Consider the following 17,467-nt stretch of genomic DNA (forward strand, 5'->3'; position numbering starts at 1 on the left):
TGTGTCTAACTCAATTTTATAATGAATGGTTTGATTTTTGTAGTGTAGAGATAAAATGAGCGATGATGATTCGTTTCTTAACCTTAATTTGTTTTTCAACTTTATCTTTTGTGTACTCCCTCATTTCAAATGGTAAGTATAAAATGATTCAGTTGAAATCTTTTACTCAAATTGTTATAAATATACTATAACGTGATTGTTAATATTTTTTTTACTACTTAGTAAAATTTAAATTTAATTTAATTTACAAAATTTTGTTTGTAACTTTTGAATTTAAGACCTAATTCCATTTCTACAAATATATTTTACCACAAATAAATCTCCTAATAAAAGAAATTAATCGTAAAATAAAAGTTAAAAATTACAAGCATATTTGAAGTCAAAAGATACATCATTATCAAATGAAGAAACGTGTTTCATTTGAAGAACAACCTTTGCAGCACATTATGAAAAAACATTTAAACCACAATTGACAAAGTTCTAGTAAAGAGTCCCTTGCTTCAAATTTGAGAGAGGAACACAAGAAAAATGTCAACAACTGGCCACCTGCAAAAGTTAAATAAAATTGATTCATATAAATTAATAATAAAATACATGAGAGTAAGTTATCATGTTTCTTTTAATAAATGATAAATTTGTTATTGTAGCATAAATTTAAACTTTATTATTAAGCGTTAAATATATTTTTAGTTTCTAAATTTTAATGTAAAATTGAAATATATTTTTATTTGAAACTTTAATATATTTTGACTCTCAAATTTTAAAAATGTATGAATATAGTCATTTTCATCAATTACTTAAAATTTTTTGACATGTCAAAACATGTTTTCTAACTGACATTGAAATAAGAACGTCAAAACATGTAAACAATTTAAATGCGAACATAAAAAACATTTAGTACTTAAAAAAGTTAATCTATTAAATTAAAAATATTATATCCATTCATTTCTAAAGTTTAAAACAAAAATATATTAAAGTTTCGAATAAAAATGAATTTTAATTTCAAATCAAATTTTAAGAACTAAAAACATATTCTATCTTTATTCTTCTTAATTACCATTCTTACAAATCCTATTTTGCATAACGTTCATTGCTATAAATGTTAACTGCTACCATCATGGTCAATGATTTAGTCGAGTAGTGTGCATTCAAGTTTGAAATATACATTTATTTATGAATCGAGAATGAATTGGTCAGTAAAAATCAACATTGCAAGAAGATATGAAAATAACGATTTCCAAGAAGGAAGTTTTCTTAAAAGAAAAGAGAAAATAATCTTCATTGGAAAACTTTTTCCAACTCCTTAAATTTCTTACAAAATCCTCCTGATTTTTCTTTCATCAATTTATGTTAATTTGGTTTTTTACTTATAAATCAAACAACTGAATTAAATATGTTGTATGATTTCATCTGCATAACTTTCTTAAGTGAATTATAATAACAATGAGATAGACTAACGCATGTTCACTAAAACATACCTGCTACCCAAGCTTTGAGCCATTGGCAGAAATTTTGAATATTCATCATAGCTGTATCTCAGTTGTCAATTTGTTTAAGAACCTTAGGTAACCAATTCTCCAAGGTTTCCAAATTAGAATTGACCCTATTGAGCCCCAAAATCCTACGAAGAATCCTAGGCCCATGCTCATGTATAATGCTTCATAGAAAACAGAATCATTTCCATCCCCTCCTGCTGCTTCTTCTGGCTTTGCTGTTGTGTGATCTCCAGGACAACTTTTGTTGAGTTGTTCACCACAAAGATCAATATTTCCTTCAAAATAAGAGGCATCAAAGGTCTGCAAATGTCTTCCCAATGGAATTCTTCCAGAAAGAGAGTTGTATGACAAATCTAATATTCCTAAGAAATCAAGTTCAGAAAGAGAAGAAGGAATTCTCCCATGCAAATGATTTCTTGACAAGTCAAGAGACTCAAGTGAACTTAAATTTCCAATCTCAGAAGGAATTTCTCCGCTCAAATTATTTCTTGATAAATTTAAAGAAACCAGCCCAACCAAACACACAACCTCTTTTGGTATTTCACCATTTAAATCATTACATGAGAGATCAATACTCATAAGACTATATTGGGGATCTCTGAACACATGTTCCACACCTTTCCACACCCACGTTATGTCAAGGTGGTAGTCAAAAGATGCGAAGGGACCGTAGATTTCATCATAAGTAATATTGTACCCATATATAAGCCGTTGAGTTTGAGTTCTGTTGATGCTCTTTTCAGACATGGCTGTAAAATTATTTAAGCATGTTGGAATTGCTTTTGATAATTTATTCCTGGAGAGATTCAACAATTGAATATGCCTTAAATAACAAAGTTGAATAGGAAAATTTAATGAGAAGTGATTCCCTTGCATGTTCAAGATTCTCAATTGCTGCATACTTTCTCCAATCCATGAGGGTATTCGACCAGACAATTTATTTTCACTCACATCTAGCATAATTAAATTAGTGCAATTCTTCAAACTGGAATGCAGTCCACCTGTTAAATTATTCTTTCGTAAAACCAACGCTTCTAATTTAGCAAGTTTCCCCATGGAGATGGGAATATTCCCAGACAACTTATTCTCGCTCAAATCAAGAAATAGTAATTGGTGTAAAGATTGCCAACAATCAGGAATTTGTGCCGTTATGTGATTGTTTGATAAATCTACAGTTGCCAAATTCGGAGCAATGATTTGGTTACACAAAAAAGAATACAAATCAGAAATTTTATTTTGAGAGAGTAACAGCCCTGAAGCTTGTAGCAAAAATGGTGGAAGTGCTCCCTCAAATTGATTTGAATTCAGAGTTATAGATGGTCCATAAGGAAGCTTTAATGGTATATCAGGAATTGCACCATTGAGATTATTGTGAGACATGTTTAACCATTTCAAATTTTGCAATTTGTTCCAAAACCATGCTGGTACAGAATCATTTAGCTCATTATCAGATATATCTAACACCAATAAGGAATTTTGTGTCTGGAGCCAACCAGGAAAACTCGGACCTAGCTTGCAAGATGCTAATCTCAAACTTGTTGCTTGAAAAGGAGGAACCCAACTAGAGGAAAATCTTAGAGACAATGTGTTGAATGATAAGAATAAGGTTTCTAATTTGGAAAAATTAGAAAGATGAGATTCAGTGACATCACCCTCTAAACAATTCCCCTCCAAGTTTAAATCCTTCAACTCAGATAACAATATGATGCTTTTTGGTATCTTGCCAGTAATTTGGTTATATGATAAATCCAAATTTTGAAATACGTGTCTATGGCACCATGAAGAATTTTGAAAGAAATGAGAAATTTCCCCATTCAACTTGTTATTTGAAAGGTGTAAGGTCTGCAGTCTGCACATGTTTCCAAAGAAAGATGGAATGTTTCCTTGTAGTCTGTTCCTGGAGGCATAGAATTGTTCAAGAGAGTTCATTACTTTTCCCAATCCATCTGGAATGGGACCTTCTAACAGGTTGTCATCAAGGTAAAGGATCTGAAGATTCGTGGTGCAATTCAGAATCCAGTAAAACACAGTAGATGATTTCAATAGATTTGAGGAGAGATAAAGTATGACAAGAGAAGATGAAGAATTAATTGTGGAAGCAGAGGAAATAGGAAAACTTTTATCTGTAAGACTGCAATTATACAAAAGAAGCTCCCGTAGTTTGGAGCCAAAATTAAAATTGCCTTGAAATACTGATGATGTTAGATTATTAAAGGAGAGATCAAGGATATTAAGAGATGGAAAATTTGGATAAAGAAAAGATGACAAGGCAATGTCATTATCTGTGAGATAAAGCTCTTGTAGATGAAGGCTAAAATTGAATAACCGTTGAAATGTTGTGGAAGTTAGCACATTAGAAGACAAATCAAGGACAGCAAGAGAAGTTGAAAAGTTGGAATGAGAACGAAACAAAGTTTTGATATTAGTATCTGAAAGAGAACAATCGGAAAGCCTCAACTCTACTAAGTTTGGAATGAGTTCACTGATAGCTTGTAGCCACTGGCGCGAGAAGCTGAGATAACGCAATGATGTCAATTGAAGGCTTGTTAAAGAATGGAGATTAGACAACCACTGTGAATCCTCGGCTTCTATATCAAAATCACCACCTAGCCGAAGAGTTTGTAAGAGAGGAAGATTCCCATTCCGAAAAGGGATAGCTCCAGAAAGAGTGTTCCTTGCAAGATTAAGATATTGTAGCCGCTTGAGATTCCTAAGTTGAAATGGGATTTCTCCTGATAGAGAATTCTCTCCAAGATCAAGATATTGTAACTGTCTAAGATTCCCAATCTGAAAAGGAACTGTTCCATGAAGACTATTTCTTCCAAGGTCTAGATACTTTAGTAGTGAAAGATTTCCAAGTTGGAAAGGAATCATCCCACTAAATTCAGAAAATGAGAAGTTGAGATATTGTAAGTTGGTGAAAGAGCCAATGGCTTGTGGGATGTGAGTCAACAAAAAATAATTATTGCTGAGATCTAGATGTTGAATGTATTGCAAGGGAATCAATGAAGTGAGATTGATTGCACCTGTTAAATAATGTGTATCCAGACAACGAAGATCAAGTAGAATGACATGACCAGTTTGATGGTTGCATTGAATGCCTTCCCAATTGCAGCAATCTGTATTATTTTGATGATCAGTCCATGTAGACAGTCTGCCATAGTCATCAATGAGGCTTTGTTTGAAGTTGAGGAGTGCTTGTCTCTCATTCTCTCTGCAGTTGCTTTCACCACTTTTACGTGATTCCTTGAATCCAACTGAAAATCCAAAGGAATACAATAAAAGCAGATGAAATAATGTTACAACGTAAGGACTTATCATAATTTTGCTGATAATCTAAACTACGAGAAGAGTGACGAAATAAGAAAATTTTGATTCAAGTTTTCTCTTTCAGTTCTGAAATTTAGAAAGCTGGATCGCATTATATAGTGACAATAGAAAACAAGTAATTATATGTCTATTTTTTTTATAGCTTTTTTGACACTACTTCGTCTAAAACTATTCAATAAAAAAAGTAAATATAAGTAATAAGAAAACTACTTAAAAGTTATTAATCTACCTACGAATCCATTTCAAGAGTTAGAAAATTACGCACAACACTTCGTGTGAAAAGATATAAAAAAAACATTTTAAAGGTTATTTTATAATTTCTAAAATACAGTTCTATTATTTTCATCCTTAATAACTTTATAGAGACTAAAAGAAAGGTGCAAAAAGTAATTAAAATTACAGAGACCAGAAGTCAATTTTTTTTTTAAATTACAATAAAATATGATTATATTTCAAGGATAAAAAAGAATAATGCTAAAACAAAATCTAAGTTTAATTTATTGATTTTGCTATTCTTAACCTTTTTTTTACTACAACGAAAGAGCAAAAATGAAATCTTCATAGTTCAATATGTTTTACATGGGTTTGGAAAATTAACACACCAATCATAAAAGAAAAAGTAAAAAACTAGTCTAAAGAATTTATTATCATTTGATGTGATTGCACGTTTAATTTTCTAATCCGTTAAAAGAATTTAAAACTAGTGGTGGATTGTGATCTATCCACACAGTTTACATACACAATTATTCATGTTTTGTCTTCTCTTCACCAAATATGCTTTTTTGATGTATATCCACCACCTTTAACTATATTCCAATAAAAAAAAGACAATTATGTAATGTGTGTGGAATGAACTTTTGGGTCATAAAAGGCAAGAAAAGTTAGTGAAAAAGTTATAGAGAAATTTAAAGCTGAGCGTACAACACATGGAAAAGGTTGGTATGAAAACTTTAAGAAGAAAACAAAAATGCTTTATGAATATCTAAACCACTTTTTATGTTAAAGACACTTTTTTTGGAACGTAATTATTACACGACCTTATCCTTCTTTCATAAAACAAAATATAGAATTTATTACCCATATTCCTGTAGCTGTATGATTGTATAATTAACTTAAAGATGAAAATAATCGCCAGTAGAAAATGAGTCATCCATTCATTAGATTTATATTAATTCTAATTGTTTAAGTTCATTTCCGAGAAATTAAGTGAATTTTCTAATAGATATATAAGTTGTACTCTAAATTTTGGAGTAGATGATGTGGAAATTCTCAATACTTTCTTTTCACCTATGTTTACTGAAGTATGTAATGAGCAACATGAACTATGAACTCTGATAGATTTCAGTTCAAAATAAAGGACCGAATATTACTTATTTTAGTTCCAATGGGTGACCAAATTTTTTGTCATTTAAATATTGTTTAAAAGTTTACATCACTAAATTAGAAAATTATTTGAAAAATTAAAAAGTTATTTGAAATTATAATAGATCTCGAACTAAATCTTTCAAATTGTTTAAACTATATGTACTAACTTATTTTAAAATATATGGATGATTAATTTATGTTTTTGTTTTTATCGTAATAAATTCATTTATATTTAATTGGATTCATATGCATCCATTAAAAAAACCTTAATTACCTTTTGAGATATACAAATGGATAAATTAATTATTTGTATTAAATTATGGATTGTTCATAGTTTAGAAAAATTATACTTTATAGTTTATTAATGTATATTGTTAGATATATTATTTTTATCTTATATTTTTATTTAGTTTGTTATTATTTTTTATTTGTATTTTCAGCTTAGTTCATATTTCTTCTATTAAAAAGAGAGGATCCTATATGTATATTAGACGAAGATTAATCCTATACATAGTTTTCACTATATTCAACATGGTATTCAAAGCCTAAGATTCTTTTGAGTAAAAAGTTCTTATTGTCTTTGTTACTTCACCCGTCGTTGCCAGCGGCAGCACCATCTACTGTTGTCGGTGGCACCATCGTCTACTATCATCGTCTACCGCAGCCATTACCGCCAAGTGAACACCATGTTGTCAACGACGCCTCACCAATGCAGCGAGGGGAAACGACAATGGTTATTTTTGACAATCCGCTTCGATTTTCGAACCGAGGCATATATTGGCGAGATAAAAAGGTAGGGAACTTTTGGCCTTGGTTCCAACCGAGGTAATATGTCTAGGGTTTCTGCTTTGGTTCTTCTACACCTGAAGTAGTAAGTTTATAATATCCGTATATAATAAGTTTATTACATACCGATTTAATCCGTATATAATGATCCGCGGGTAACTGCTATTTTCTTGTAGTGTAATGACGAAAACGTGGTGCCTAAAGGCAATCCGACTGAGAAGGATCGAGCTAGGGGAGAGGAGTAGATGAATGACATGTTAGGAGGGGCTATTTTGTTTATTTTTTTCTAGGTTTGATAGGTGTTTGCGTTATCGGCCCATCAATACCATTCAATGTATACGGCTTCTTCCTTTTCATTACATGAACAGAATATCCACTTTTTGTTTAAGTGTTTGCGCTACTTTTATTCGGTTCTTTCTTTGCTGAATATTTTTAAATGTGGCTTAGCGACAGCGGCCCTCAATTTTTTCTCCGGCCGTTTCTTAAATGACAATTTCTTATTCATTTTTGACAAAGTGGCTCGATTTAATAGTGGTTTTTTTCAAAACTTCATTCAACTTTGGGTTTTTGAACCGAGAGGCAGGGGTTCTTATTTGAACTCGTCGTTCACCGCTCGGCTAAGTTGGCAATGGTTCTTTTCAGAACTTCGTTCATTAACTTGGGTTTTTGAACCGAGCGATAGGGGTTCTTATTTGAACTCGTCGTTCACCGCTCGGCTAAGTTGACAGTGGTTCCTTTCGGAACTCTTTGTTCATCAACTTAGGTTTTTGAACCGAGCGATAGGGGTTCTTATTCGAACTCGTCGTTCACCGCTCTACCAAGTTGACAGGGTTTTTTTTATAAACTTTGTTCATCAACTTGGTTTTCATTTCTCCATTCGTTCATCATTGGATGTCATTGCAAACACTTGATCAGGAATAAGAGTCTTGAATATTGAATTAATCATATTGAAAAGAGAAGTACAATGGGTGAGGATTTAACTAAAATAAAATTTTAGATGAGTGGCATTCCAAGTGTTTGGAATTTTGCGTCCGTTTGGATTTATGAGCCGATACGCTCCGTTACCCAGGACTTCTACTATTCAAAAAGCCCCCCCCCCCCAACTTAGCAACGAGCTTTCCGTGGGATGTTGTCCGGCGTGCTTCACCAATTTTCCTTCATACCAGATCTCCTTCTTCAAAGCTTATAGGTCGAACCTTGGTGTTGTACATTCTCTCCTCCATCCGCTTGAATGCTTCCACTCTTAGCGCCGCCCGACCTCTTCGCTCTTCCAAGGTATCAAGCTCTACCCTTAGCTCCTCATCATTCAAATGAATATCCTCTATCTGCCACCGTAAAGAGGGCTCTCCTAACTCGACCGACAACATGGTGTTAGTGCCATACGTCAAGTTAAAGGGTGTTTCTCTGGTTTTTCCTTGTGGGGTGCATCTATAAGCCCACAGGACCTTTGGGAGTTCGTCGACCCATGCTCCCTTCTTTTCGCCTAATCATTTCTTTAGTTCGGATACTATTGCCTTGTTCACGGCCTCTACTTGGCCATTTGTTTAAGGATGCTCCACGAAACTGGTCACGTGTTTAATCCCTAATCCTTTGTAGAACTCACCTAGCTTCATGTCGATGAACTATGCTCGTTGTTCGTGACAATCGCCTAGGGGAGCCCGAACCGACATACCAACTTCCAGCAAAATTTCTGCACTCGCATCGTCGTAATGGTTGTGAGGGCTTCGGCCTCGACCCACTTGCTGAAGTAGTCGACCGCCACGAGGAGAAACTTCTTCCGAGCCCTGCCTGGGGGAAATGGGCCGACAATATCCATTCCCCACTAGGCAAATGGCCATGGAGACACGAGTCTGTGCAGGTCGTGCGGCGTTGCGTAGGTGTCATTGGCGTGGGCCTAGCCACTGACGCATTTATGGACAAACAACTTAGTATCTTCCTCGAAGGAGAGGTTGATCGGCGTCTTGTTGATCCATCAATTTTCGGAACTCCGCCCTCCAATCTTCAGCTTTGTCTGCCGTTATGGCAAGGCACTTCACCGACGGTTGTAGCAACACCTAGTGGATGATCGTGGTTAACTGTCCTTTTTCTTTGCCGGAGCTGACCTTCGATAGCATGTTCGCTTGGGAATTCTCTTCACGGGGGATGTGTCAAATTTCAATTTTGTCAAACTCTATGGTCAAGGCTGCAACCTTGTGGAAGTACCGGAGGAGGTGGTCTTCCTTAACTTGGAATTCCCCGTTCATTAGCCTGAATACCAATTGGGAGTCCGTCCGGCACAGGACCCTCCTGGCTTCCATGTCTCTCGCCAGTTCCAGTCCCGCCACCAGGGCTCTTACTCCGCTTGATTGTTGGAAGTCCTAAATTTGACCACTAAAGAGTGTTCCAGTAGGAAACTGTTCGGGCCTTCCAACACTATCCTCGTGTCGTCACTGATCGTCCTGAAGCTTCATCAACATATAAATTCCACTCATCGTTGGCCGCCATGGGTAGTTTTGCTGACCTTTCACCAATCCCCTAGGTTCGTATCTTAAACCGAACTCAAACAGCTCGACCACCCAGCCCACCATTCTTCCTGACAAGTCTGGCTTCCTCAAGATCTTGGAAATGGGGTGATCGGTCTGAATTATGACCTAGTGGCTATGGAAATATGGTCGAAGTCTTCTAAATGCATTTAGTAGAGCCAGGGCTACCTACTCCACCTACTCGTACCGTGTATTGGTATCCTAAAGGGTTCGACTTACGAAGTACACGAGCTTTGGATTGGGTTTCTCCTACAACAGAACAACGCTAACGGTCGTATCTGAAACTCCCAGATAGACATGCAAATCTTCTTCTAGAGTCGGTCGATTCATGACCGGTGGGTTCATTAGGAATGTTTTAACATCTTGGAACACCTTTTCGCAGTTGGCATCCTATTTGGGAGCCCTCTTTTCTAATTGTAACCGGCTGTGTTTCCCCTAATGGCTCAAGCCGGTGTTCGATGTTTGTTCTTGGATCGAGAACCGCCATGGCCACATCTGATCGGTTGATTTACCTCTTGTTTGTCTGAGGATACATCTTTAGGTCGGCTACATAGCACTCCCTTGATGTTCTTTGGTTAGCCCGAACTATGGAAATCGTCCCCTTACTGGACGGGTATTTCATGGTGAGGTGTGGAGTTGACACAATAGCCCCAAAGGCGTTAAACACGGTTGTCCTAAGAGGACGTTATACGAAGTGTTATCTTCAACCAATAGGAATCGCACTCGTTTCTCTTTGGTGTCCCGGTCATTCCCCAAGCGAGTACGTAGGTTGACGTATCCCCTAGTGTCCACCCTTTCACTTGCAAACCCCACCATCTGCTCATTATAAGGGATGATTAAATCATCCAAAATGTCCATTTGTTGGAATGTCTTCCAATAGAGGATGTTTACTGAACTTCTCTGGTCGATGAGCACTTTGCTTATGCTGTAGCGGGCTATCTCTACGGTGATGACCATGGGATCATCGTGGTCGGGGTCGAGGGCGTGGAAATCCTCATTTGTAAAGGTAATGGGTGGCATGGTTCTCCTAGACCTGTCCACTGCATGGACGGATCGCAATGCTCGGATGTGGGGCTTCCGCACGGAGGACGATGAACCTCCACCTACAACCCCCCCCCACCGAGATTGTGTTAATGTGTCCTCGTAACGGGCTGTCGTTACTTCTTTCGCGGCTTCGAATTCTCTGCTTCTCGGACCGAGAGCAGTAAATTTCGACCATGTCTTGGTCTTTCACGCTCGTCCGACTGTAGCGGGCTTCGCCGTCGCGGACTGAGCGACTGTTGTACCGGGACCTCGGCCCTCTGGGTGGTTCCCTTTGCTTGGCCCCTTCGGGCCTGTTTGACTGGTTGTCAAATTTCTTACCGTCCTTCTTTTCACTCTGTGCCTCCTGACTTTCCTTCTTGTACGATAGCTTCATCTCTTCTGCCCTGATTTTGTCAACCGCCCTTTCATGCAAGTCCTCCATAGTCTTTGGGGCGCACCGGCAGACATTGTCTTTGAACGGCCCGGGCTTGAGGGCTGGCAGGATGTATTGGAGGGTGAACTCGGGGTTAAGACCCTTCGCCCTCCGACCGAGTTTTTGGTAGCAATCCATTAACGCCTTCAGCGTTTCCTCTTTCCCTTGTTTAAGGTTTACCAAATCGAAAATGGTCGTGTCCTGGACACAGCTACTAGCAAATTGGCGGATGAACATGCACTAGAGACCTTCAAAATTCTCGATAGAGTTGGGAGGCAACAATGCCTCTCCCTCTAGGGACAAGGAGAACGCCCGACACCATATGTCGTCGCTTCCCGTCCGGAACGCCATGGTGTTAGTGAAAGTCTTGATATGTGCCTCCGAGTCAGTCGTCCCATTGTAAACCTTAAACTAAGGTGGGACAAACTGTTCGAAAATGTGTACGTCCATGACGGCTTGGACGAAGGGTAGGAGGACTAACAAACTCTCTGCCTTCACCACCAATTGTTTTCTCATGGCAGCGCTCTTAGCCTGGTCAGCCTTAATTTTACTCCCCTCAACCTCCGACTCGGTCGGTTTCCATGTTGGATCCCACATGCTATTGTGCTCGGTCTTGTCCTCCCTCGTAGCCTTACCGTGCTCCCCTCCGGCCTTCACCCCTGCTCCGAATTCTTTATCCTTGGCTAACCGAACCGAGCACTCTGCTCGAACGGTCACCATTTCCACCTCGTGGCACTGTTACATCTCCTCCAACTTTTGTTGCAGCATCTTGATCATTTCGATTGGGTCTTCTGTGCTCATGTTTCTTGTGGTCACCTTTGGGTATCAAGTTACTCGGCCCCACGGTCGAAAATGTTTCGATTATAGGGTTGAGTCACTGAATACCTTCACAATTTGTCCTTTCCTGTTGCTCGATCTCACTCCCTACTCTTCTGTTCACTCTCACGCCTGGAGGTGTACCTATTAAAGGCCCTCTGATGCCAAAATTGGTAAGTGAATCGTTCGGTAATCCAATACAACAATGTGATGGTAATAAATACACAGTAAAGGCAATCACCTACCTCTTACCTTTGACTTATATTTATAGTTTTTGGGTGTAGGCCTAGGATTAGCAATATTTTAATCTCAGCCCAATCTCGGTCCAACACCTTTAAACATGATTTACCTTAATCTCCTTGAGATTAGCCGTTCTCTATCATAGGGTTGTCCATCCTCGTCGGGCGTCCTTGTGAAGGCTCTTCCTGATCGTCCGGCCATACGGTACAATCTACTTCCTCCAACTCGTCGCACAAATTCATTAACAGAACAAGCTCCGAATGAGAATCTACATCTACAGCGTTAAGCTCGCCGGTTCTCAAAACCACCAGCTTTGACTCTATCGAGTTGTGAAGATAATTCCCCTTCTCTTTCAGCTCTAATAAAGACCCAGAAGAAGAATCACTATCGTCGTGTTCTGAGTGCTGAACGATTCAAATCGAAATGCAATCTAGGGAGGAAGGAATGAAATCCAAGTTGCAGTTTAGAATTTCACAACCCTAGCTAGGTCGGGCGTTTGCGTTGCCACTGCCCCTAAGTGTCGTCTTTTTGCGTTTTGGTTTCTTCAATGGTCGTTGATTGTTGTCGACGGAAGCGAGCTCGAGAAAAGCCATTGTCATTTGAGTAAAAGGGATCTCAAATTCATCGTTCTCGTCCCAATTCATGGTGGAAAAATATCTTCTCTATGCTTGAACTTGGTGATGGCTGGATGTTTGTGAGCATGGGTTGTTCGACGATAGAGTAACGGACATGGCCTTCTAGCAAAAATGTAGAAACTTCCTCTCTAATAGCTCGGAAAAAAAATTTGGCATCCCATTTAGAGATATTGGCTACCTCTTTTGACAGATATTGATTTGAAGTAGTGATGTCGCGACCGAGCGTGCATCTTGTTCCTCGTGGTTTCAAGGGATGTCACTCGGTCCCACGGTGGGTGTCAAAATGTTTCGGATTGAGATTGAGATCTCTTACTCAAAGCATTCAAAGTTGTCCTAGAGACAGGATGAGCTTCCTAATGATCCTCTATTATCCAAATTGTGTTGTTCGCTCCCTCTCCTTCTTATCCAAGTCGTGTGGAAGGGAGGTACTCCGAAGCTCAAGTCGGTGACTTTGCGTAAATAATATTTAATAAAAATTGAAGACTCGGAATTTGTTACCTGATCTCCTATCAAACATATATTTATAAATATTAAAATCAGCTTACCTTTAGGTTTGACCTATTATCAATAAATGGTTAATATTCTCTTTAATTGTGTTCATAACTGTTATTATTATTGATTATCCTGTAATTACCTCAACCGTTATATTTATCGATTAGTGAATTGTTAACTGTTACTTTGGTATGCCATTGACGGGTATTCATACAGAAGATACCTTGTAATTTCATTATTGCTACAACGGGAAAATGGCTTTAACCTATGTAATGATATATTTCTGTAAGTAAAAGACAAACTCCCATTGCCAATGAACGAAGACATTTTTTTGGCGTAAGTGTATTTTGCGTCATAATTATTATTCATCATAACAATTGTTTTGGGTTAAAGCGTTTGATTTTTTATTGGAAAATATATATATATATATATATATATATATTAATTTTAAAAAATGTCAAATTGTAAAGTTTAGAAAATAGTTACTTAAAAAATGATAAAATAATTATTTTAGTTGAAGAAAACGTTTACTTGAAAGATAAAATTGAAAAGAAAATTATATAAGAAAAAAATTCTTTATATAATGATTACATAAATAAAAATTATATTTACTTTAGATTTATAAATACTTCATACGGTGTAAAATTATTTTAAATTATAAGTATTGAGAGATGTATATTTTGGATTTTAATTAGTAGGGGTGAGTGTGACCTTTGGGTTGACGTGAAGTCGTCTTGTTTAAATATTACTATTGTTACACGCATTTGGAACCTTTTTAAAGGATGAATATGAGATGAAGAGGAAAATAAAGACTGTGTTTCCTCATTTTTCTTTCATTGGAAGCCGTGTGGAAACCGTTCACACGTATTGTTGTTAATGGAAAAGAGTGCACATCAACTCCTCCACACGGAGAGCGGATTTTTCTTGTCCCCAAGGATTTGAAGATTCTCGACTTGTCACTGTGCAGCGGACGAGGCTATTAATCACTAAAACTTCATTGTTCTTTACTTCCTCAAAACAATAGAACTATTTTTTATATATTATATTAATCTATTATTTCTATACATCCATTCTGTTTCTCCATCATTTTGGATTCTGTTTTCTTTATGATTTTGGTTTGATATACTAAAATATTTATTTTATATAATTAAAATTAAAAATAGTAAATATCAATTGAAATATATTAATTACACTATGTTTAATATTTATAATAAATAATATTTTTAAATCTATAAATTATATTTTAAATTTATAACAAATAATCTATATTGATATCAATTCATTTTTAGTTATAGCATTATTGTAGAAGAAATATGTCTATTTTGGGTTCACTTCTTACTGGTTTTGGCCTATTAATTGCCGTCAACGCATTCTTTTTTATTTTTTTAGATTTTTATTTGTTTTAATAATTAGTAATAAGCTAGTTAAGTCATAATAAATAAATACTTTTTTGTGCATGAAACGTATTAGAATTAAATTTATGAAGGATAATTATTTAATATAAGTTACATTTGTTGCCAAGATGTATTCATTTATGAGTTCTCTCAAGGGTAAAGACACTTTAGACATGTGTAAATCAATCATAAATATTATAATGAATACATAATAATTATTTTGTGAAGAATGTTATTTATAGTATTTTCACGAACTTTTATCTAGGTAGGCCTAGATTACTAAGATTGATACCTTTATTAGGCAGTTTAGGATTTTGTTAATGAAAAACTTGAAAAACATGAAAAAAAAAAGTTAAATAGTGTTAATGAAAAAATTCGTTTCACAATCATTCTAATATAGCACGTTGTCGAGCGTTGAGTTTTTCTGTTAAATGCTTTTGATACTCGACCTAATACAAAATTATAAGAAATAGTTGCTTTTGACGTGATACTTAGATGTACACTGCAGATTTTACAAGAACTTCCTTTGTTGAAGAATAATCATTTAGCTTGGAAGGTTCTTGTATTTTAGAAATAAAAATACAGTTGCAAGTTTTATAAGAGAAGCATTTAGGTAAAAGAAGAGATATGTTTACTCTAACTGAGCTATGTCCAGTCTCCTCCGCAGAAGATTCCACTATAATCTTCACAAAATTACAATTGAGTATTCGCATCACTCTTGGTCTTCTCAATCAGTGAATAACCTCTTGTTATCCTAGACTGGTTGAGTATTCTGACCACTCCTTGTATCCACTATCAGCAAATAACCTTCAATTACCCTAGACTTGGGTGAGTATTCTCACCACTCCTAGTAAGCAACTTTGCCCAGATTTTCTTAACTCAATTGAGTTCAACAAATGTTTTAATTCTCTTCAAAATTACAATCAAAGATTTCTTACAAGTCGTTCAGACTATTTCTCCTATATAGAGGATGTGATTACAATACAAAACAGTTTAAACACTCGTAGGTGTTTCTCCCTTTTCTCTTTTCTCTTTCTTACAATCAGTAAGCAATATTGCAATGAAGCTCGAGAGTATTGTCCTTTCTTTTTTTTCTTTTGTTCTCTTTTTATGCCAAAATATTCTCTTTTTCTTGAACTTTTTCTGTGCTTTTCTTTTGAACGCTTCTCTAAGGATGAATAATTCGTTGTATATATTTTATCCTCTTGATTCTTCATTTGAAAGATCTTCTATGTAAAGTCTTTTTTGGATAAGTGTCCATTAGACTAAGCTCTTTGGCCTTGATTCTTGTGTTTTCTCTTTCTTCGTGTTTAACAGCCGTTGGTTAAAGTCACCTTGTCAAAGCATACATGTTTTTTCAGTACTTTGCTTGAAGTAGGTTGTATGCTCGTTTAGACACAGCTTCAAGTGAAGAACATTCTGTGAATATCTTTTTTGTCTCTAACGTCCGTTTCTAATATTTTAGTTTGAAGCTTGTGGGTGCATGTAAAGTAGCTCATCTGCAAAGAATAGAGTAGATTGTGCATGTAGCAAACATGTCTTTTCTTATCACTTTTTTTGTTTTTGAACATTGAGCATTTAATGTCATTAATGCTTGCTCTGAACAATAAAGTGTTTTTTTATTTCCTACTGTTGAGGTAGCATTTGACAATTAAGTTTTTCCTCTAAAGATACCAAGTGTTGAGTAAGGCTTCATCATTGGAGCAAAGCTTCTGGTGATTTTCCTTTTTAGATTTGTTTGTGTTTTCTTTGGAGTTTTAAGTTCCAGTCTTTTAGAGTGTTTTGTCAATGACTTCATCTTAACATTGTTTCATTTTCCCAAGAGTTAAACTGATACCCTTTGGATATGATAAGCTTTACGCGTTTAACTTCAACTCTCTTAAACATTTTTTACTTATCAGTGGTCTAGCATTACGTTTAGGTGTTTTGACTTGTTTTATTTTTGTTTCCTAAAATCCTAAGTGTGTTCCTAATGTTTTCTGTATTGGGGATTTTGGTTCTAAGTCTTATGTTTTCTTCTTATGTTATTTCCATATTATTCTGTTTAATGTTATTTGATTAAACTTCAAAAATGAGAGCATTTAGGCACAGAGACGATATTGTTTTAACAATTAATCCTTGTTATTATTTAATCCTTTTATCACTCATAAGAACCTTTCTTAGGAAATCCAACATGGTGGAGTCCTGGGTTGTTGTTATGGTTAAGATGATTGTGCCGATAGAATGTCATTTTAAATTGATGACATCACTTTGGTATGGTTTAGAGACTTGAGTTGTCTAATGCATTCACTTCATGATTTCTACTATTAGACTCATCAAACACCTTGACTATCTAATGTTAATAATATTTGGCTTTAACATTTTTCAAATTTACTACTTTCGTTGACATATGTAATGTATGAACATATATAAATTAGCACATGTAAGCAATACTAGACATCATGTATTTTGATCTTCGAACAACATTGATAAATTTCTTATTCTCACTACTTCCATTAGATGTTTTCTCTCAGTTTCCCAAGCACATCTTCTAATATAGTGTTTTATTATATCATAAAAATCTTATTGATTGTTGGGACAACAAGACCCTCCAATTATTTCACTCGAGAGTTACGCTTGATGGCCCCTTGTGGTGCCTAACGCCAACAAAGATACTAAAGTTCCCCCAACATAAGAAAAGTTCACTACCACTACTTGATTGGCACCCAATGATATTGCACAAGCACCTAGCGCTGCATTAGAAGCTTGAACTTCTTATCTAAGGTTTAATTAGGCAAATTAACTCTTTCTGAATTATTCTCCACTTAATAAATTTTACAAAACTATTGTATAATCATATCTTAATTCAAGAAGTACCAATTTAATCAATCAAAGGTCTCAGAGAAATTCTCATAAATAAGCTAAAAACTCATGTTTTATAGAAGCAAAACACACT

The 17,467-nt window shown here is 35.9% G+C and overlaps 1 protein-coding gene across 1 annotated transcript; it reads right to left on the reverse strand.

Annotated features, from left to right (window-relative positions):
- Positions 1-321: 321 nt before the first annotated feature.
- Positions 322-4,901, reverse strand: LOC124848524 (receptor-like protein EIX2). Its single transcript, XM_088114484.1, has 2 exons — positions 1,479-4,901; positions 322-546 (listed from the first exon to the last, which is right to left on the reverse strand). Exon 1 carries the CDS (start codon positions 4,815-4,817, stop codon positions 1,524-1,526), a length of 3,294 nt encoding a protein of 1,097 aa, XP_087970610.1. The 5' UTR covers positions 4,818-4,901; the 3' UTR covers positions 322-546; positions 1,479-1,523.
- Positions 4,902-17,467: the final 12,566 nt, after the last annotated feature.

Source organism: Vigna umbellata, chromosome 4, assembly GCF_029865625.1.
Source record: "Vigna umbellata cultivar VRB3 chromosome 4, Vumbellata_1.0, whole genome shotgun sequence".
NCBI classification, from domain to species: Eukaryota; Viridiplantae; Streptophyta; class Magnoliopsida; order Fabales; family Fabaceae; genus Vigna; species Vigna umbellata.